General features: G+C 40.0%; 1 protein-coding gene across 8 annotated transcripts in view; it reads left to right on the forward strand.

The window, feature by feature from the left end:
- LOC131221274 (methylcrotonoyl-CoA carboxylase subunit alpha, mitochondrial) overlaps window positions 1-15,620 on the forward strand; it is a 111,677-nt gene that overhangs the window by 12,879 nt on the left and 83,178 nt on the right. For 6 of the 8 annotated variants that reach the window (XM_058216474.1, XM_058216475.1, XM_058216478.1 and 3 more), the window contains exons 2-4: window positions 912-1,033; window positions 1,271-1,418; window positions 9,656-9,793. In XM_058216474.1, the coding sequence (XP_058072457.1) occupies window positions 912-1,033; window positions 1,271-1,418; window positions 9,656-9,793 (408 nt within the window). The remainder of the gene's footprint in view (window positions 1-911; window positions 1,034-1,270; window positions 1,419-9,655; window positions 9,794-15,620) is intronic. The other 2 variants (XM_058216479.1, XM_058216481.1) reach the window with 1 other exon arrangement.

The following is a 15,620-nucleotide window of genomic DNA, read 5'->3' on the forward strand; positions in this document are numbered from 1 at the left end:
GTAGGGGCAATTATCCTGTACCCCATTCTTCCACCCAAGCCAACGTAGGATTTATAGCAAACAAAATTCAATAGGTCTAGGAGCTCCATGATTACTAAAATTTTGGGGTCCCTTGAGTTTCTTTGGAATTGAAGCGACAATAGTATCATATCTCCCACAAACTCGAAGGAATCTTTCAAAGGTGTTTTGAGGGGATACAGAGTAAGGCGTGGGAAATTTGATGCAATGAGTATTTCAGGCAACTTAAAGATTTTTCCAAAAGCAAATTCTTTTCCCATTTCCAACATTGAATCTCACTTCTATCAATAATGTTTGGGGAACCCAATTGACCATGTCATTAAATTTTGATGTGACTTTAATCCATACCCCCTTGGCCCACACCTGGGGGCAATATAGTAATCTATTTTTATATGCTGCTGGGAATTAGTGTTGTAGTAGTGTTATTGCTACCCTTTGGGAAACTTGGTACCATGTATACTATGACTGAGGACTACTATATTAATGTACTATACTACATACTCTACAAATGTACTTCCCTTATCTATTATAAATAAGAACCTTGTGCCTAGAGGTGGCAACGACTTCTTGTTCCCTCTTCATTATCATGTTTAATTCTTCATTTGCTTTAATATCAATTATGAATAAACTTTCGCTCCTTCAGTAAGATGCCAAAAATGTTTCCAAACCAGTAAATAGAAGACTGACTGATTAAAATATTGTTACTTAAAACAACGATCTTTGGTCCCAAAATAACTCTAAGAGTTGCATAATATTGGATTTCTTACATTACAACTACACCCTTGTTAAATTAGCTCAGGCTAGCCATGTAGGATCATCAGGACCAAATAGTAACTCAGAGACTGAGGACTTCAGAAGACTGAAGTATATAGTGTTTTTCCCCCCTGATGCAGGCTGTCCACCCAGGCTATGGTTTTTTATCAGAAAGTGCTGAATTTGCTCAGCTATGTGAAGCTGAGGGGCTTACATTCATTGGGCCTCCAGCATCTGCGATCCGAGATATGGGTGATAAGAGGTACTAAGATGCAGTTTTACCTTTGATTTTATTCTCCTTCCTTTGTTTGTTTATTTTTATTTTTGTTGAACGCTAGTTGTCTTCCAAAATTTTTCCGCCTTTTTTCTAAGTTTGTCCTTACCTTGTGGTGCAATCTTTGTTCTCTCATGTTAACATATTGTATACTATGAGCTATTTCTGATTCCATGTCTAGAAAGAGGAAGTTGCCTTATTCTTTGATGTTCCATGTGTCTACAGTGCGTCGAAACGGATAATGGGGGCAGCAGGGGTACCTCTTGTTCCTGGATATCATGGTAGTGAACAAGACATTGATTTTCTGAAGTTAGAAGCTGAGAAGATTGGATATCCTATACTGATAAAGCCCACCCATGGTGGTGGTGGAAAGGTATGCTTTTTCCTATTGATACGTTAGTGCGAGCTCTAGAAAACCATTTTATATATGTCAAATTGCAGTGCCAAATACCAAAATTCCTGACTTACAAAGTACTGATTTACAAGCGATAATTCTCTATATGATTTTTCTTATTTGCAGCCCAACTACTATGGTCCCATAAATGTGGAAGTTTGTCTTTGTAGCAATGCTATGTAGCTTCCAATCATCTCAACTAAGACATTTTGGTTTTACTAAGTTATGTGGAGATTAGGGTTATAACTTAGGTAAGGAGAATTTGGTGGCATTCATCAATAGAGTACATGTCTTTTAAACAATTTCCAAAATAAATAAATTACCACCTCAATCAAGGGTCCTTTGTCAAACTATTGGCTTTGTGTCTTGTGCTGCTACTATCTGCATGTGGTTTTATCATATGGTTGTAAACATGCTTAATTAAAATACATGTTTGACATAATCACACTATAGTTCTGGCAAGTTCCAAAGGAGATGGGTAGATAATGTTGGAAACTGCAAGCTGACTCTTTATGATGGTTTTGGGAGGTTTCCTCATCTTGTTGGAAGCTCAACATTAGAAGCCTGTTGATGGTAAATGTTGTAAGAAACTGGAGACAATTGTGTTGTTCGATTATAGTAAATGAAATGTACAATGTTTATAGACCTCTAGGACCTGATCTAGGAAGATTCCAGAGTACCCAGGAGGATTCTAGAGATTGGAAAGACCGTATAATTACTAGTGTACCATGAAAAAATTGCAATTGCAGTATTGGTACAAATCCATTAACACTACCCCTCAAGAATAGTGTCCCTGGTTATGAGATGGTTTGCTTTCTCTTGAGCCATTGAAACTGATCATTTGATCATGCTTTAGCAAAGATGTTGGTGAACCGACAGATGGGACAAGGAACTTTCACATCACCAATTAAGACTTCTTCTTGAATAAAATCAGTCACTTTTGATGTATTTAGTTTGAGCATTGAAGACAAGAATGGAAGCAATATATGTAACATTGATATTGCTACAGAACGTGGTGACTGAAGTGGAGGTAGAGACAACCGTGTCAAGAAAAAAACACATTCATTGTTAATTAGGCTATCAGCTGTGGCAGAAGCTAAGGACTGTTATTTAACTTCAACAGTATCGTAGGAAACAGTCAGTTGATGATTCGCACACCAAGAAATGAGAATTGGACCAAGATACACATTATAGCGTTCAATCTTTGATCACTGGGAGTTGCGAGCCTAATTAGTGTTGCTACATGCAACAACCATGAAGGCAAAACAGGTGCCAATGTAGCATTCATGCTTCACGGCTCCTTTCAAAGAGAAAAGAATCCTTTGGATAATTGAAAAATGTACTAGGTTATAGAAGCATGCATGGAATTGTAATCCTGATTGGCAACATGGAAGAAATCCAATAGACTGAGAGAGATGTGGAAAGAGTCCCTACAATACTGTGACAATGACATGAATCCTGGTCTGAGCTCACATCAAAGAGATTGAGCTTAGTTCTAGTGGCGATAGGCATGCATTCGGGCTTGACATTTGTTCTAGTTTGAAATGTCATACTCAGGAGGCCACAACCTTAGCCACTTGGAGAGAGGAACCTTTGTCGTTGCTGTGGCTTCCAATGTGGCAATCCTACCTTGTGAACCAACTCATGCATAAAAGAAGGCTTCAACCTTCTGTCTAAACGTGCTTATGCTCAACCACCTAAGTGTTGCAGCTCCTGCCACGTAGCAGAAGCAACAAGGCTCCTCACAGAGAGTGTCTGCCGATAACTCCTGGGGCAAAGGACCTCTAGTGGTCCTTGTGCCCAACCGACTTCCAATTCCTGTGGCTTATGCCATGTGGTAGGCAAGGTATTTAATAACAGTAACGATGGTTGTAATAGCCACCACCGTAATTGTTATGATACGGGTCATAACAACCATTACAATTTTTTTTTTGGAAAAAACCTATTTCAACCCCGTAACGGACTGTTATGGGGCTGTTTGGGGCCGGGTCAAGTTTTCCATAACGGCTGTTATGCCCCATAAGTGTAACAGTCACCATTGTTACTATACCTTAGTGGTAGAAGAGGGTGTCTTCACTCTCAGCTAGAGTGGTTTTGCTCCGTGACCAGATGAAGCCTTTGCAAGAATGGCTTCCGTACTTCTTTAGGTTCTAACCAAGCTCAAAGGCAATGTTATTATGTGTCTCCTAGGGCTTAACTAACCCAAAATGAGTTTTCCTATTCAACTTTGACAAGGAATTCCCTCCAGGATGTAGGCCAATAGCCCATGGCCATGTTTATGGCAAAACAACAAAGATCTCTGCCCATGCTTTTATTTCTATGTTGGGGCCTGTTTAATGATTTGATCGGCCTAATAATTGTGCTAGGTAGGGGTGGCAAATGGGCAGGCTGCCTCCTTGGCCCAGTGTTGGACTAAGCTTGGAACAATTAACTAGGCTTGTCGGCTGGGCTTTGGCCTTGCATTTATGGCCTGATCAATTGTTGGGTTGGCCCGGGTTTAGGCTCAATCATTTTGGCCCAATGTAGTCCGTGTGGCCCAGCTTGAATTTTATAAGATACATATGTATATCTATATGACTTAATTTTTGACCCTAATCATTACTTTGTCATCTTTTCTCTCAATCCCACTGAGCTAACTAACAGTAGTCATAGTTGCATTTCCAGTGCTAAGGCGTTAAAGGGTCGTGCTTCCCATTTCTCAGGTTGTAGCTTGATGAATTCCTTTCATCATCTTTGGCATGTGAGACCCCTGGCAATACTGGAATTATTATCACTAGTGTATGCCACCATGTTGCATGGTTATCTAAAGGTGATGCCTCTTAGGATACATATGATACATATAATTTTCTGGTATCCCGATGCCTAGTTGGCAATACGAGACACCTAAACGCCAAGGGCTATCACCATTATCTTAGCCTGATCGAGGATATGAATACTTTAAAGACAAAGGATGATAGATTATGTTTTCCATGCATCATTTGCATCTTACTACTTTCTACCATGTAGTAGATATGTTTTCTCCAATTTTTACCTTTTAATCAAGGGTTTTCCCCAAGGATCATACTCAAGTGCTTGTGCCAAACCACAACTTAGAATGTATTTTGTTTCCCAGATTAATGAAAGCATATTGACAGGGCATATTCGGGTGCATATCATTTACCATGAAGTTAATAAACAACATAAATCAAACCATGGCGAAAGAAACAAAATTGTAATGAACAAAAATGACGACTTCACTGGGGAGGATAAGAGCTACCTTTATATAACCATTCAAGCACCACTTCTTCTCGTGGTGCTTGAATCTCTTGTTTTCTTCTCCCCTTGGCCCTATCTCGAATTCCCAAGTCGACCTTAAGATCATGCCATTTCTTAGGCATAGCTTGATTCAACCCGAATTGTCTAGCGAAGCGATTTGGGTAGTATGGCTCTCTATGGTATTTGATCCCTTTGCGAAGTGGCAAGCAGTAGTGGTAAATCATTATAAAAAATTGTCTCGAGCTCTGGGAGAGTGTCGATATTTGTTAAGTCTTGATCCTCTTTGCTTGCAGACATCGGGAATTAAAAGAAGTACGGGCTCTTTGTCTTCATCACTCGTTTGGAGCACTGCCAATAATTGAACTTTGTCATCTCCTTCTCTTGGAAGTATGACAATAGGTAGTCAATGCAATCCAATGTGGCACCATACTCTTCATCATAGGTCCATGGGAAGTAGATACCAAGCCACCTGCATAGGTAATGTAGTGGGAAGTATGGCCCCTAGTTCCCGGTCCTCGGGGATTGGTGGCAGTATCTCCAAGGCTGCAAGATGCTTATTTACACAGATGGGGCCTAAGAGACATTAACCCCCAATGCCAGCAGGCTGACCATTGCAAAGGTAGATGGCCCGATTGCATCAGCTTGGTGAATACTTGGTAGAGTGATTGCGCCAAGGTGTGTTGTAATGGTAACGATGGTCGTAGCGGTCATTACGGTCTCTCTCTCTCTCTCTCTGAAAAAGTTGAAAAAACCTGTACTATATATTGGCCCTATAACGACTGTTATGGGGGTGATATGGGTTATTTTTACCATGACGGCCATTACAACCTTGTAATGTGTAACAGTTGGCGCCGTGCCCATTACATAACAGCCGATTCGGCCTTGTAATATCCGTTATGACACCATGGATTGCGCACAACCATAACGGTAGATATGTCGCTAACTTACATCTGTCGGAAATCATGACAGGTTTTAAGCGTCTGCCTGTTGCAGCCGCTTGATCTGCTCTTGCTCTTGCTTTGTTAGATGCTTTCTAGCTTTGTCTAACCTAAGAATGACTAATAGAATAATACAAGCACCCAGTAGATGCAGTCTAGTCTTGTAATACGAGGGAAATGAGTGGAGAATGAAACCTACGTTGGTGTCTTTCGGTGGAAGTACGCTACCCACTAAGTGTACATTTGTTTCTTAGCATACAACATTTGCTTGTATGCCTCAAATAACTCCAGGGTCTTGATAGAATGATGGCACGACCGTCTGTTAGCCCTCTTTGAGCATAGTTAGGACTTGCTGGGGATGTACTCCTCATAAAAGGCTCCCTTAATCGGCAGCCCCACCATGCAGTGCAAGTACCAGAAGGTGATGCTATCTTTTCACATGGGAGGTGGAATGAGTTGGTCACTGGGCTAAAAAACTTGAAGAAGGTCTTCATTGTATTGTCGTTGTGTTGAAACCAATTGCATGTCGCCCTTATTGTGTCATAGAGGCTCACCTCTTCGAGCCTAGGGCTGTGCTTCTTTAGGATGTGTTTGTCGAATCCTTGAAACTTGGATGGTGGGTACGGGTCTTCTAATGTGAAACTCTTTGTTTGAAAATACTTCTCTCGGAGTCTCCCACAAATGTTACGCATCGTCTCCAAGTAGTGCAATTGGAATGTCTCCGGGTATCATAGAATGGTGTGAGTAGGATCATCTATGAGATCTCTCTCCTCTTCTGTTGCTTTCCTTGGTGAGAGATCTTCCCTTCAAGCAGATGTGCCTCTTGGTGGCATCAATTGTAAACCTTCCAGTATTCTCGGGGGTTGTGCTCATCCATCGACTCTCCGCCTATCATAGGTAGGTGGCAGTGCAATTATCGTGCATAATGTACTGCTTTTTTTTTGGTAACTAGAACTTGATATTCGCCAATGCTAGTTTCATCGAAGCCCAATCGGCCTCGGTCAGCACTCTTTATCATCTTCAACCTTTGCCTTTGGCTAGAAAAGCTTGCTTATGGCTTCTTCTTCAAGATTTTCTTTTGCTGGTCTCTGGCGGCCTTGGAACCAGACAATGCTTGAAAACCGATCCCAGAATCTAGGGTGGTGGACTGTGAAGGATTGTAACCGATGCTGCTTATCCAGTTAGCCCACTCCTCTGTCCCTTGGATTGGTGGCGGCAAAATCAGTCCCATCACAATGTTGGTCAAAATGTGTAGCGTTAACTTAGCCACTCTCCTTGAGAAGTCTTGGATTGTGGGAGGCGTGATAGCCATAATCGACTAGTACCAACTCAATGTGTTTGCTTTCTCTTCTTTCTCTTCTTGTTGCATCCTCTATGCTAAGACGCTTAGTAGCAACCGCCATTGGAGTGATGCGATCCATTGTTTCTTGGGTCGGGTTTTTAGAAATCTGTATCTGTGATGTGTCGGATACATTTGATGGGCTTAAGAGCACTAAATTTGGTTGAATTGGGCGAGTTGTCTTCTTAACTCTTGCTTTTTTGCAGGAAGGGTGAGTAAAGGAATTGGATAAGGCCAAGGTTTAAATTTTAAAGAATTTTAAAATTTGAAATTTGAAATTAAATTTTTTTCGAAGTACTTGATAGTTATGCTCCTTGTCATGCCCTTTAGACCTATTCGCACGTTGAAGTAGGTAGAGGCCACCTCGTGTATGCATGAGTGATGTCACGCTATAGGTAGCCACATCGCACTTAGGCTAGGTACGCCTCTCGATCCACGCAAGAAGACACTCTGCAACTGGGCAAAACTCCCCTTTGCGCTAAGGCACGAAGGCCCCTCGTGCTAAGGCAAGAGAAGAGTGTGAACTGTACAAATATAGTCATGTATTAAAGGTTTTGAAAATGACCTAAGGAACATCTTGCACACCTTGTCATGCACTGCTCCTAAACTTGAAAACGCGCTCAAGTCCCAGTCACGCTCTTGGTCAAAATTCACCCATTACTTGACTTAAAGTAAACGTGATAATGGCCAAGGGGCTTCATTATTTATAGATGGATGCGGCACCCAAAGGGTAGGACACACGACACTCGTGCTGTGCATTCCACCTTTTGGAAATTGTCACGCACTAGCCTACCCTCCAAACTTGCGCATTGTGACAAAGCAGGTTGCGCTCCCAAGTCCCATGTAATGTGAGTGGGGATCACCTGTTGGGTCTGAAATTTTACCAAGTCCATCTCGTAGTCTACTGTATGCGTGGTGTGGACATGTCGTACCCTTGGCCTCTTGGATTGCATGCCAGCCATATGATGCACTTTATTTTCCAAGTGAAACAGCAGGTTACACACCACCTCCAATAGGGAGCTCGATATCCTTCATCATTCAAATAGGCTTTTGCTAGTTTATAGCTCGTGTACCTAGAGCTAGTGGGGAGTCCTTCAAGGAGCGCGAATTATCTTTTGAGGCTGTAGTGTCTACCAACTTTTGAAATGATAGGAAGTTACAACTTGTCCAACCAGCTTGCGACACGTGTCTAAAACTGTCATTTGAGTAGAGAATAACTACCTAACGACTCATTAGGCAGGAAATAAAAGCCTTTTGGGAGGGAAACTTACCTCCAAAGCCTATAAATACCCTCTTGGGGTCCTCGTTTGCAATGTTCGATGATTCAGCTTTCTCTCGTAGGGAATTGTTGCTGTTTCTAGTTTGAGGCTCGAGAGTTCCCCCTTCCTCTTCGCTAAGTGTGATTAAGACAGGTTAAGCATGGAAGAGTCTAACGATTCATTTCCTCTCAACTAGCTCCTTGCTCACCTCTCTCAGTATGCCTGAGAGGTCTCGTGCTCAAGCTCTGGTGCCTCTTCAAGAAGGCCTCACGCCCTTGGATATGGCTATCCCTAGAGAGGTTGCATACTAGGTCTGGCTCCTTCAGATGGTCTCGTGCCCCCTGTAGTGTTGTCCAACAGTGGTTTTACGTGATACTTTTGTAGCTTGCCAAGGTTAGTCTTAGAACAGGCCTCGATGACAAGGCATTGCAGGCCGTGTTTCCATTTTCTAATTCCCACTCCCCCTTAAAGTTGTGCTCCTCTTTATATGTACCCTAATGCATTTCTTTATCATCTCTGGCATGTGAGATCCTCGACAATGCTAGAATGATTATACCAGTGTACGCCACAAGGCTCCATGGCTATCTGATGCCGATGCTCATTAGAATACTTTACGCATCAATGTTAGAATCCTAATGCCCACTAGCTATATGAGATGGCCAAATGCTGATGGCTATTGCTTGTCCCTCAACCTGATCAATGATTTGGATACCTTGAAGATGAAGGAGTATAGATTAGGATTTTATGCATCACTTGGATTAGCTTTTTTGTACCATGTAATATTTTATTATTTTTGGTGTTTACCTTTTAATCAAGGGTTTTTCCACTAGGGAATGTAACAAAGGGCTTGTGCTAGACTATAGCTTGGGATCTAGTTGTTTCCTAGATCAATGAAAGCCTCTCAAAAAGGTATATTTGGGTGCATATCATTTATAGTGGAGTTAATAAACAACATGATGTTTATTAATAAAATTCCAACATGGTGGTCAAGGGTTCGAGTATCCATAGGTGGTGAAATTCCACTGGCGTGAGTGTGTGGGGTGAACGTGCGTGTGTTTAAAAAAAAAAAAAAAAAAAAAAAAAAAAACACGATGTTAAATCATGACAAAAGAAATGCAATTGTAGCGAACAATTATCTACCAAGGGGATTTTTCCTTGGTTTTTTACCTTTACATGATATCTATGTATAAGACTATTGCCATATGTATGAACTATAGACATGGATTATTAAATGAATTCTTTGATATTTTATAGCGTGGTTTGCTGCATGTGTTTCTCCAACTTTAGCATTAGTTTCTCTATTTCTCTTGAAATGTGTTCCTTCATTTCATTATTTTTAGCTCATATATCGACTTTGTGGTTTGATCACCTAAGAGATACACATCCAATTTGAAACTCGGTTCCTTCAAATTGGTTGCATAATAGGGTATGAGGATAGTGAATGGACCAAATGAATTTGTTGAATCCTTTTTGGGAGCACAACGTGAGGCTGCTGCTTCTTTTGGCATAAATACCATCTTGCTGGAGAAATACATCACTCGTCCAAGGCATATAGAAGTACAGGTACAATTCTTATTAGTTTTTCTCTAACGAGACTAAAATAATTGTGTCGATCATGCTTTTCATTTTTGTTTGTATATCATTTTGTCATTCTATTTAATTTGTCTTACTAGATTATGATTTGGTAGAACAGTATTTCAATCTATGTTTTTCATTCTATTTGTGCATGAATCAAGCATGAGGTTGGTTCAAAATGGATATGATGATCAATTAATATTTTCAGGGTTCATCCTATTATTTTCAGGAGGCCCATCTACATATCTTATGATTGTCAGGATAGACACTGTATCAGTGGGATTCTTCCTTTGATTGAAGTTGATTTAGTATGATGAATGTTGGCTTAGGAAAATGAGAAGCCAAGTGCGGTTTTCGGTTTAAAAACCAGCATGGCTTTGGATCCAGCTGGTTAGTGAGGGGAGATGCGTGCTTGAGTCCATCTGATGTAATATTGGTTTCAGTTCTGCCTGAACTAATTTTATAATCCAGCTGTCTGAAATGCTTATGTAATCCATGCCAAAAATTAAAAAGAAAAACGTTAGTACAGTAGGAATTTTGTTTGTTCTGTGTACATAGGAAGTTATAAAGTGACTCGGCCTGTTTCTTTGGTGTCTCGGCTGTGGGTCACCAGTGAACTGGAAGTCGGCGGTGTCATTTGGTTTTTAACTGGAATGACTGGGGTTGAGTCTGGTCATGTTACGCGCGACTTGTCTGGGTTACAGTCTCTCGTTCTCTTTGGATACTTGTGGGGCCCATTCTCCATATCAATGCGAGATCCCATCCATTCATCAGATGGGCCTACTACGTTGCTCTTGTGGAGCCTATTTGAATCGTCAGATGGGCCTACCGACTGGAGAATAGATGCATATGAACTCCTGTCTTCCCAACAAGGATCCAACACTTGTAGCAAAATAAATATCAGATGACTATGATCTTCCAATTTTAGGTTATCCTCAATCCAAGACAAGTCTCATCAGATAATTGGTCTAAATACGAAAGCATGGTTTGAACATTTATTGTAGTAAGAGGCATGCGAGGTAACATGTTTTCATGGATGTGGCCCACTTTTTGATTGGAATCGCATAACATTTGAGCTAAACATGTTTACTGTGGACCCAGCCTTATGAGTCCATACATAATCTTTGTATCTCATTCACACAAAGACCCATAAGTAATGCATTTCATGCTCTAGACATTTGACTGTTTGCAAATGCCCCTTGTGGGTGGTGAGCCCTTATGATTGCCTTGATCATGCACATGCTTTGCATCTCACTCAAGCACCCATAAGCAAGGTCCTTCTTTCTGGCCCTCACTCTCTTATATGTACCAACATGTTATATGTACCAACATGTTATTTATGCAAATGTACCATGGTTTTTCCGAAATTATTTTTGTGAGTGGCTCTTATAAATGATGAATCTTTTTCTCATGATCTATGTTGACTGTAAGATTGCATGTTTCTAATGATTATTACTTCTTACTTGAAATTTCATTATTTCCAATGTTTATCACTATTTCTTGATCTATTATATTTTAAAAAGATATTATATAGCCATTAAAGAAAAAAAAAAAAAAACACTTTTTAATGCAGACTTCTTGGGTGTACGAAACAGGGATATGAAGATTTATGGTGATTAGGAAAATTTTTGGGTAGTGATGGGAAACTATTGGAAATTTAAGTAGAACAGGAAAAATAGAAAAAAGAAAAAAGAAAACAAATTCTGTGGAAATGAACTTGCTCCAATACCAAAGTCGATGCAACCAAATTGAAAGGGAGTGTCTCAATTTGGATAAATACATTTTTCATTTTATTTTATTTTGAAGTTCACACCATAATTTCTTCACAATTGCAACAAAAAATGAAGAACAATGACTATGGATTGATATTCAACAGCCTGTCTGCTTTTATGCTAGTAATGACAATATTTGTCGCTCTTCTTCCACCACAGGCAGCACATTCTGAAAGGGAAGCAATCTATGTTATAAGCTAAGAAAATAACTTCCTTTTAGTTTTTGTTTTTCATTCCATTAACTCTTCCCAAAAGAATCTTTACATGTTTAGATACTTATTATTAAAGCAAAGGAAACCCAAATGTATTCCTGACCATCCCTTTAATCTTAACCATCCATTTAAATAAAATATTAACAATGAACAAACACGCTTGAATCCTGTCACAACTATACAGGCTTTATGTAAATTAGCCATAACTTACTCGAATGGTATGAGAATCGCATGATCTTTGATTCATTTGAAAGCTAACTTAATAGTCTTTCAAACGCAACCAATTTAGTGTCATCGTGGCAATGTTTGATATCCAAATAGTGGCCCACCAGAAAAAAAAAACACAAAATACTACACGGAAATTGGTTCAACTAACTCTAAGAACTAATAAATAACTAACCTATCGACTTCTAGAATGGCTGATTAATCATATGGGGCCCACAACTTGATGTAACTGTGATTTGATCTGGATCTATCACTAGACTATGGTTCTTATCTAGATCCTTGATCAACCCTTTGATGGGCTTAATTTTTGTCAGCCAGCTAGTGTGGTCAGAATGCATTAGTCTTAGGGGCTGTTTCGGATTGACATACTTCATGGATTTTGGTAGTTTCTAATTGTGAAATTCATTGAGTGCGCTGTTCGTATCTACATCAACTACATAATACTCGGATACAATCATATGGTATTTTATTGTTGTACAGTTGTATATCTAGGCTATATATCAATTACCTGTTGGTATTTCGGATGAGACATGTGGACTATGCAGTCCATAAGATGACATTCAAGAGGCTAGCTATCACACGTGCAATCAATTGGCGTCCATCTTGGCATTTCTTTGATAGACATTATATCTTTCCTGGATGTATCAATTCCCCTCTGCCTGGAAGAACTTGGGTTAGTAGAATTAATTGTGACGTACCCCTCATATAGCTCCAAGTTAATGCGCTGGAGGTCCTGAATCTATAAATAAAAGATATTTAAATTTCATAGGAGGTATATCAACGCCTGCGCATGCACACCGACACACCCACTCCTCTCTCTCTCTCTCTCTCTCTCTCTCTCTCTCTCTCTCTCTATCTCTCTCACAAAAGCTAAACCTAGCGATTCAGAATATTTATTTGCAGCTCAAAATTCACAAATTTGTGTTGTTCCGAGGAGCCCAATGATGCAGAAAAAAGAGGCTGTAGAACTAGCATTGCAGAAATCTGTAAGTATTACCCAATATAGAGTTCTCACTCTACTTCAAGAAGGCATACGGTCAAGAAGAAAGATCAAATAGGTAGCCTACTCGTCAAAACTAGTATTAACACATATCCAATGCTCACAGTAATGAAGAATCCTCACAACATATATTCAACCAGAAAATCAGTGTGTGTATTCGCACGTGTGCGTGTGCACACATATTTTCTGGTTGAATGCAGGTGTGTATATGCATGGTTTAGTCACTATTTGTAGGCTAGATTACAAGGGAATCCATGTAGGACGTGAATTAGACCCTAGCGGTCCACATAATTATTCACACTCTCTCTTTCTCTCACACACACACACACACACACACATATTGGTTTTCTGGTTGAATACATGTTTATATATGCGAGGCGTAGGCACCTATTTATAGGCTAGATTACAAGGGAATCCATGCAGGACATAAATTAGACACTGTTGGTCCACATTATTAGTCACAATCACGCTCAAACTGCTCATAAAAGAGCGTCATCCATCAGGGAAACATAAATAGACTGACAGTATGAGTTCAAAACCAACTCTACTACTATCTACACCAACCATTTAGCCTTGTATATAACCATGTGGTATTTCATTGCTATATGGTTGTATACACGGGCTACTGGTTGGTTTTTTGGACCCTTTAGCAATATCCAGTGACATGTGGATCCGTCGTCCATCAGATAACATTCAAGAGGCTATCTATCATACATGTGATCAGTTGGGTCCATCTTGTCTCTCATTCAATAAATGTGTGATGTGTGGCCTGGATCATCACCTAAAGTCTATTCTTTTATGTTGTTGTTGAGGGTGAGACGTTGAGGGTAAGAGGTACCTCAATGTGATGTGTTAGCTCATATGAGAATTCTATCCTTATCATGCATTCATGTTCCTTCTCATATGATGTCTAGATATGGAAGCAAGCCAAATAAAAGTAAGTTTTTCTTCTTCTTTGTTTTCCTCTCATCTTTTCACTAAAATGATAAAATAATGATTAGATAGATGAGTAACGAGTAGCAATTCTCCAGCTAGTCTCAAGCCCTGTAAGGGAGGGTTGTTGTCAGGCTCGGAGCTGAACATGAGACATTTTCTAAGCAGATCATGAAAGCCAAGTTCAAATTGCTAGGACAAGGCTATGATGATGATGGTGATGAATGATGATAAATGATGATCAGTGTTCGTAATATCGATAATATCGGCCGATAATATCGGTATCGGTAGTCAGCGATATGAAACCCTCCGAAAATACAAAAAAAAAAAATACTGAAAATTGCCAAACTTCCATTTATCGTGCGATATATCACAAAATATCGTGAGATATCGCCGATATATCGCACGATAATGCATGATATGGCAGATTTTTGCGTAGAACTGTAGCCACGTGACATACCATGACATTTTATCCGCATCCCATCCAGAAATTCCAAAAATATATAGAAAAAAAACTATTACCTATTCAATCTGCCTAAAAGCGAAGCTTTCTACTGAATTTGGTGGGTTGTGGTTGACATTTCCGGGTCATAGGAGAGAAATCTGTTGACATCCGAAGAAATCCAAGTGAAATCTGGAGAAATCCGGAGAAATCATCGCAAGATCTGAAAAATTATCGATTTGGGCGAGATTTTAGGGTTCCGGAAGGCCAGAACCCTCTCTACGTCGAAAAAAGGGCGTCCGAGCCCTTTTTACATGATTTTGGGTTGGCTGGTGTACCGCACACCACCGCTTACTAATGTGTTGACGTCGTCAAGTTTTGTGGGTCCCATCATAAGGTATGCGTTATATCCAAACCGTTTGTCCATTTGGCGAGCTCGTCGTAAGGCTTGAGCCGAAAAATAAGACAGATCGAAAGATCAAGTGGACCACACTGCAAACAACAGTGGGAGATTGAACGTCTACCATTGAAACCTCTTTGAGGTCAGAAGTTTTGGATAAATATGATAGTTCTTTTTCCTCTTCATCTAGGTTTGTGTGACCTCATGAACAGATTGGATGGAAAATAAAAGTTATGGTGGGCCTATGAATGTTTTAACCGTGAGAATCACTGTCCCACTGCTATTTGTGGTGTGGTTCCCTTGAGCTTTGTATATTACTTATTTTTGGGCTCGTGATCTAAAATGATCTCTCCAAATGGTTGAATGGTGTGGATATAATAAATATATTATTGTGGACCCGTATAACTTTGAATAGCCTACAGGAGGAAGCGGATTGGCTGGTGTACCACACACTAGCTATATAGCTAGTGTAGGTACGTGTTGTGCGAAGACAAGCGCTGACGCTCCTCGAGCTCCAAGTTGTACAAACGGTTCAAAGGAGATCAAAGGTACATGGCCCCACAATTATGTATTTATTATATCCACACCGTTTCTTCATTTTTCGAAATCATTTTAGAGTACTAACCAAAAAATGAATCATATCCAAAGATCAACTGCACCACACCACAAATAGCAGCGGAGATAATGATTTTCACCGTTAAAAATTTCGTAGGGCCCACCATAATGTTTATTTTCCATCCAATCTGTTCATAAGGTCACAAAGACCTGGATGAAGAGGAAAAACAAATTTCATATTGATCCAAAACTTCCGTGAACCCCAAAAGGGTTTCA

The sequence above is a fragment of the Magnolia sinica genome, chromosome 12 (genome assembly GCF_029962835.1).
Source record: "Magnolia sinica isolate HGM2019 chromosome 12, MsV1, whole genome shotgun sequence".
In the NCBI taxonomy this organism is placed as follows: Eukaryota; Viridiplantae; Streptophyta; class Magnoliopsida; order Magnoliales; family Magnoliaceae; genus Magnolia; species Magnolia sinica.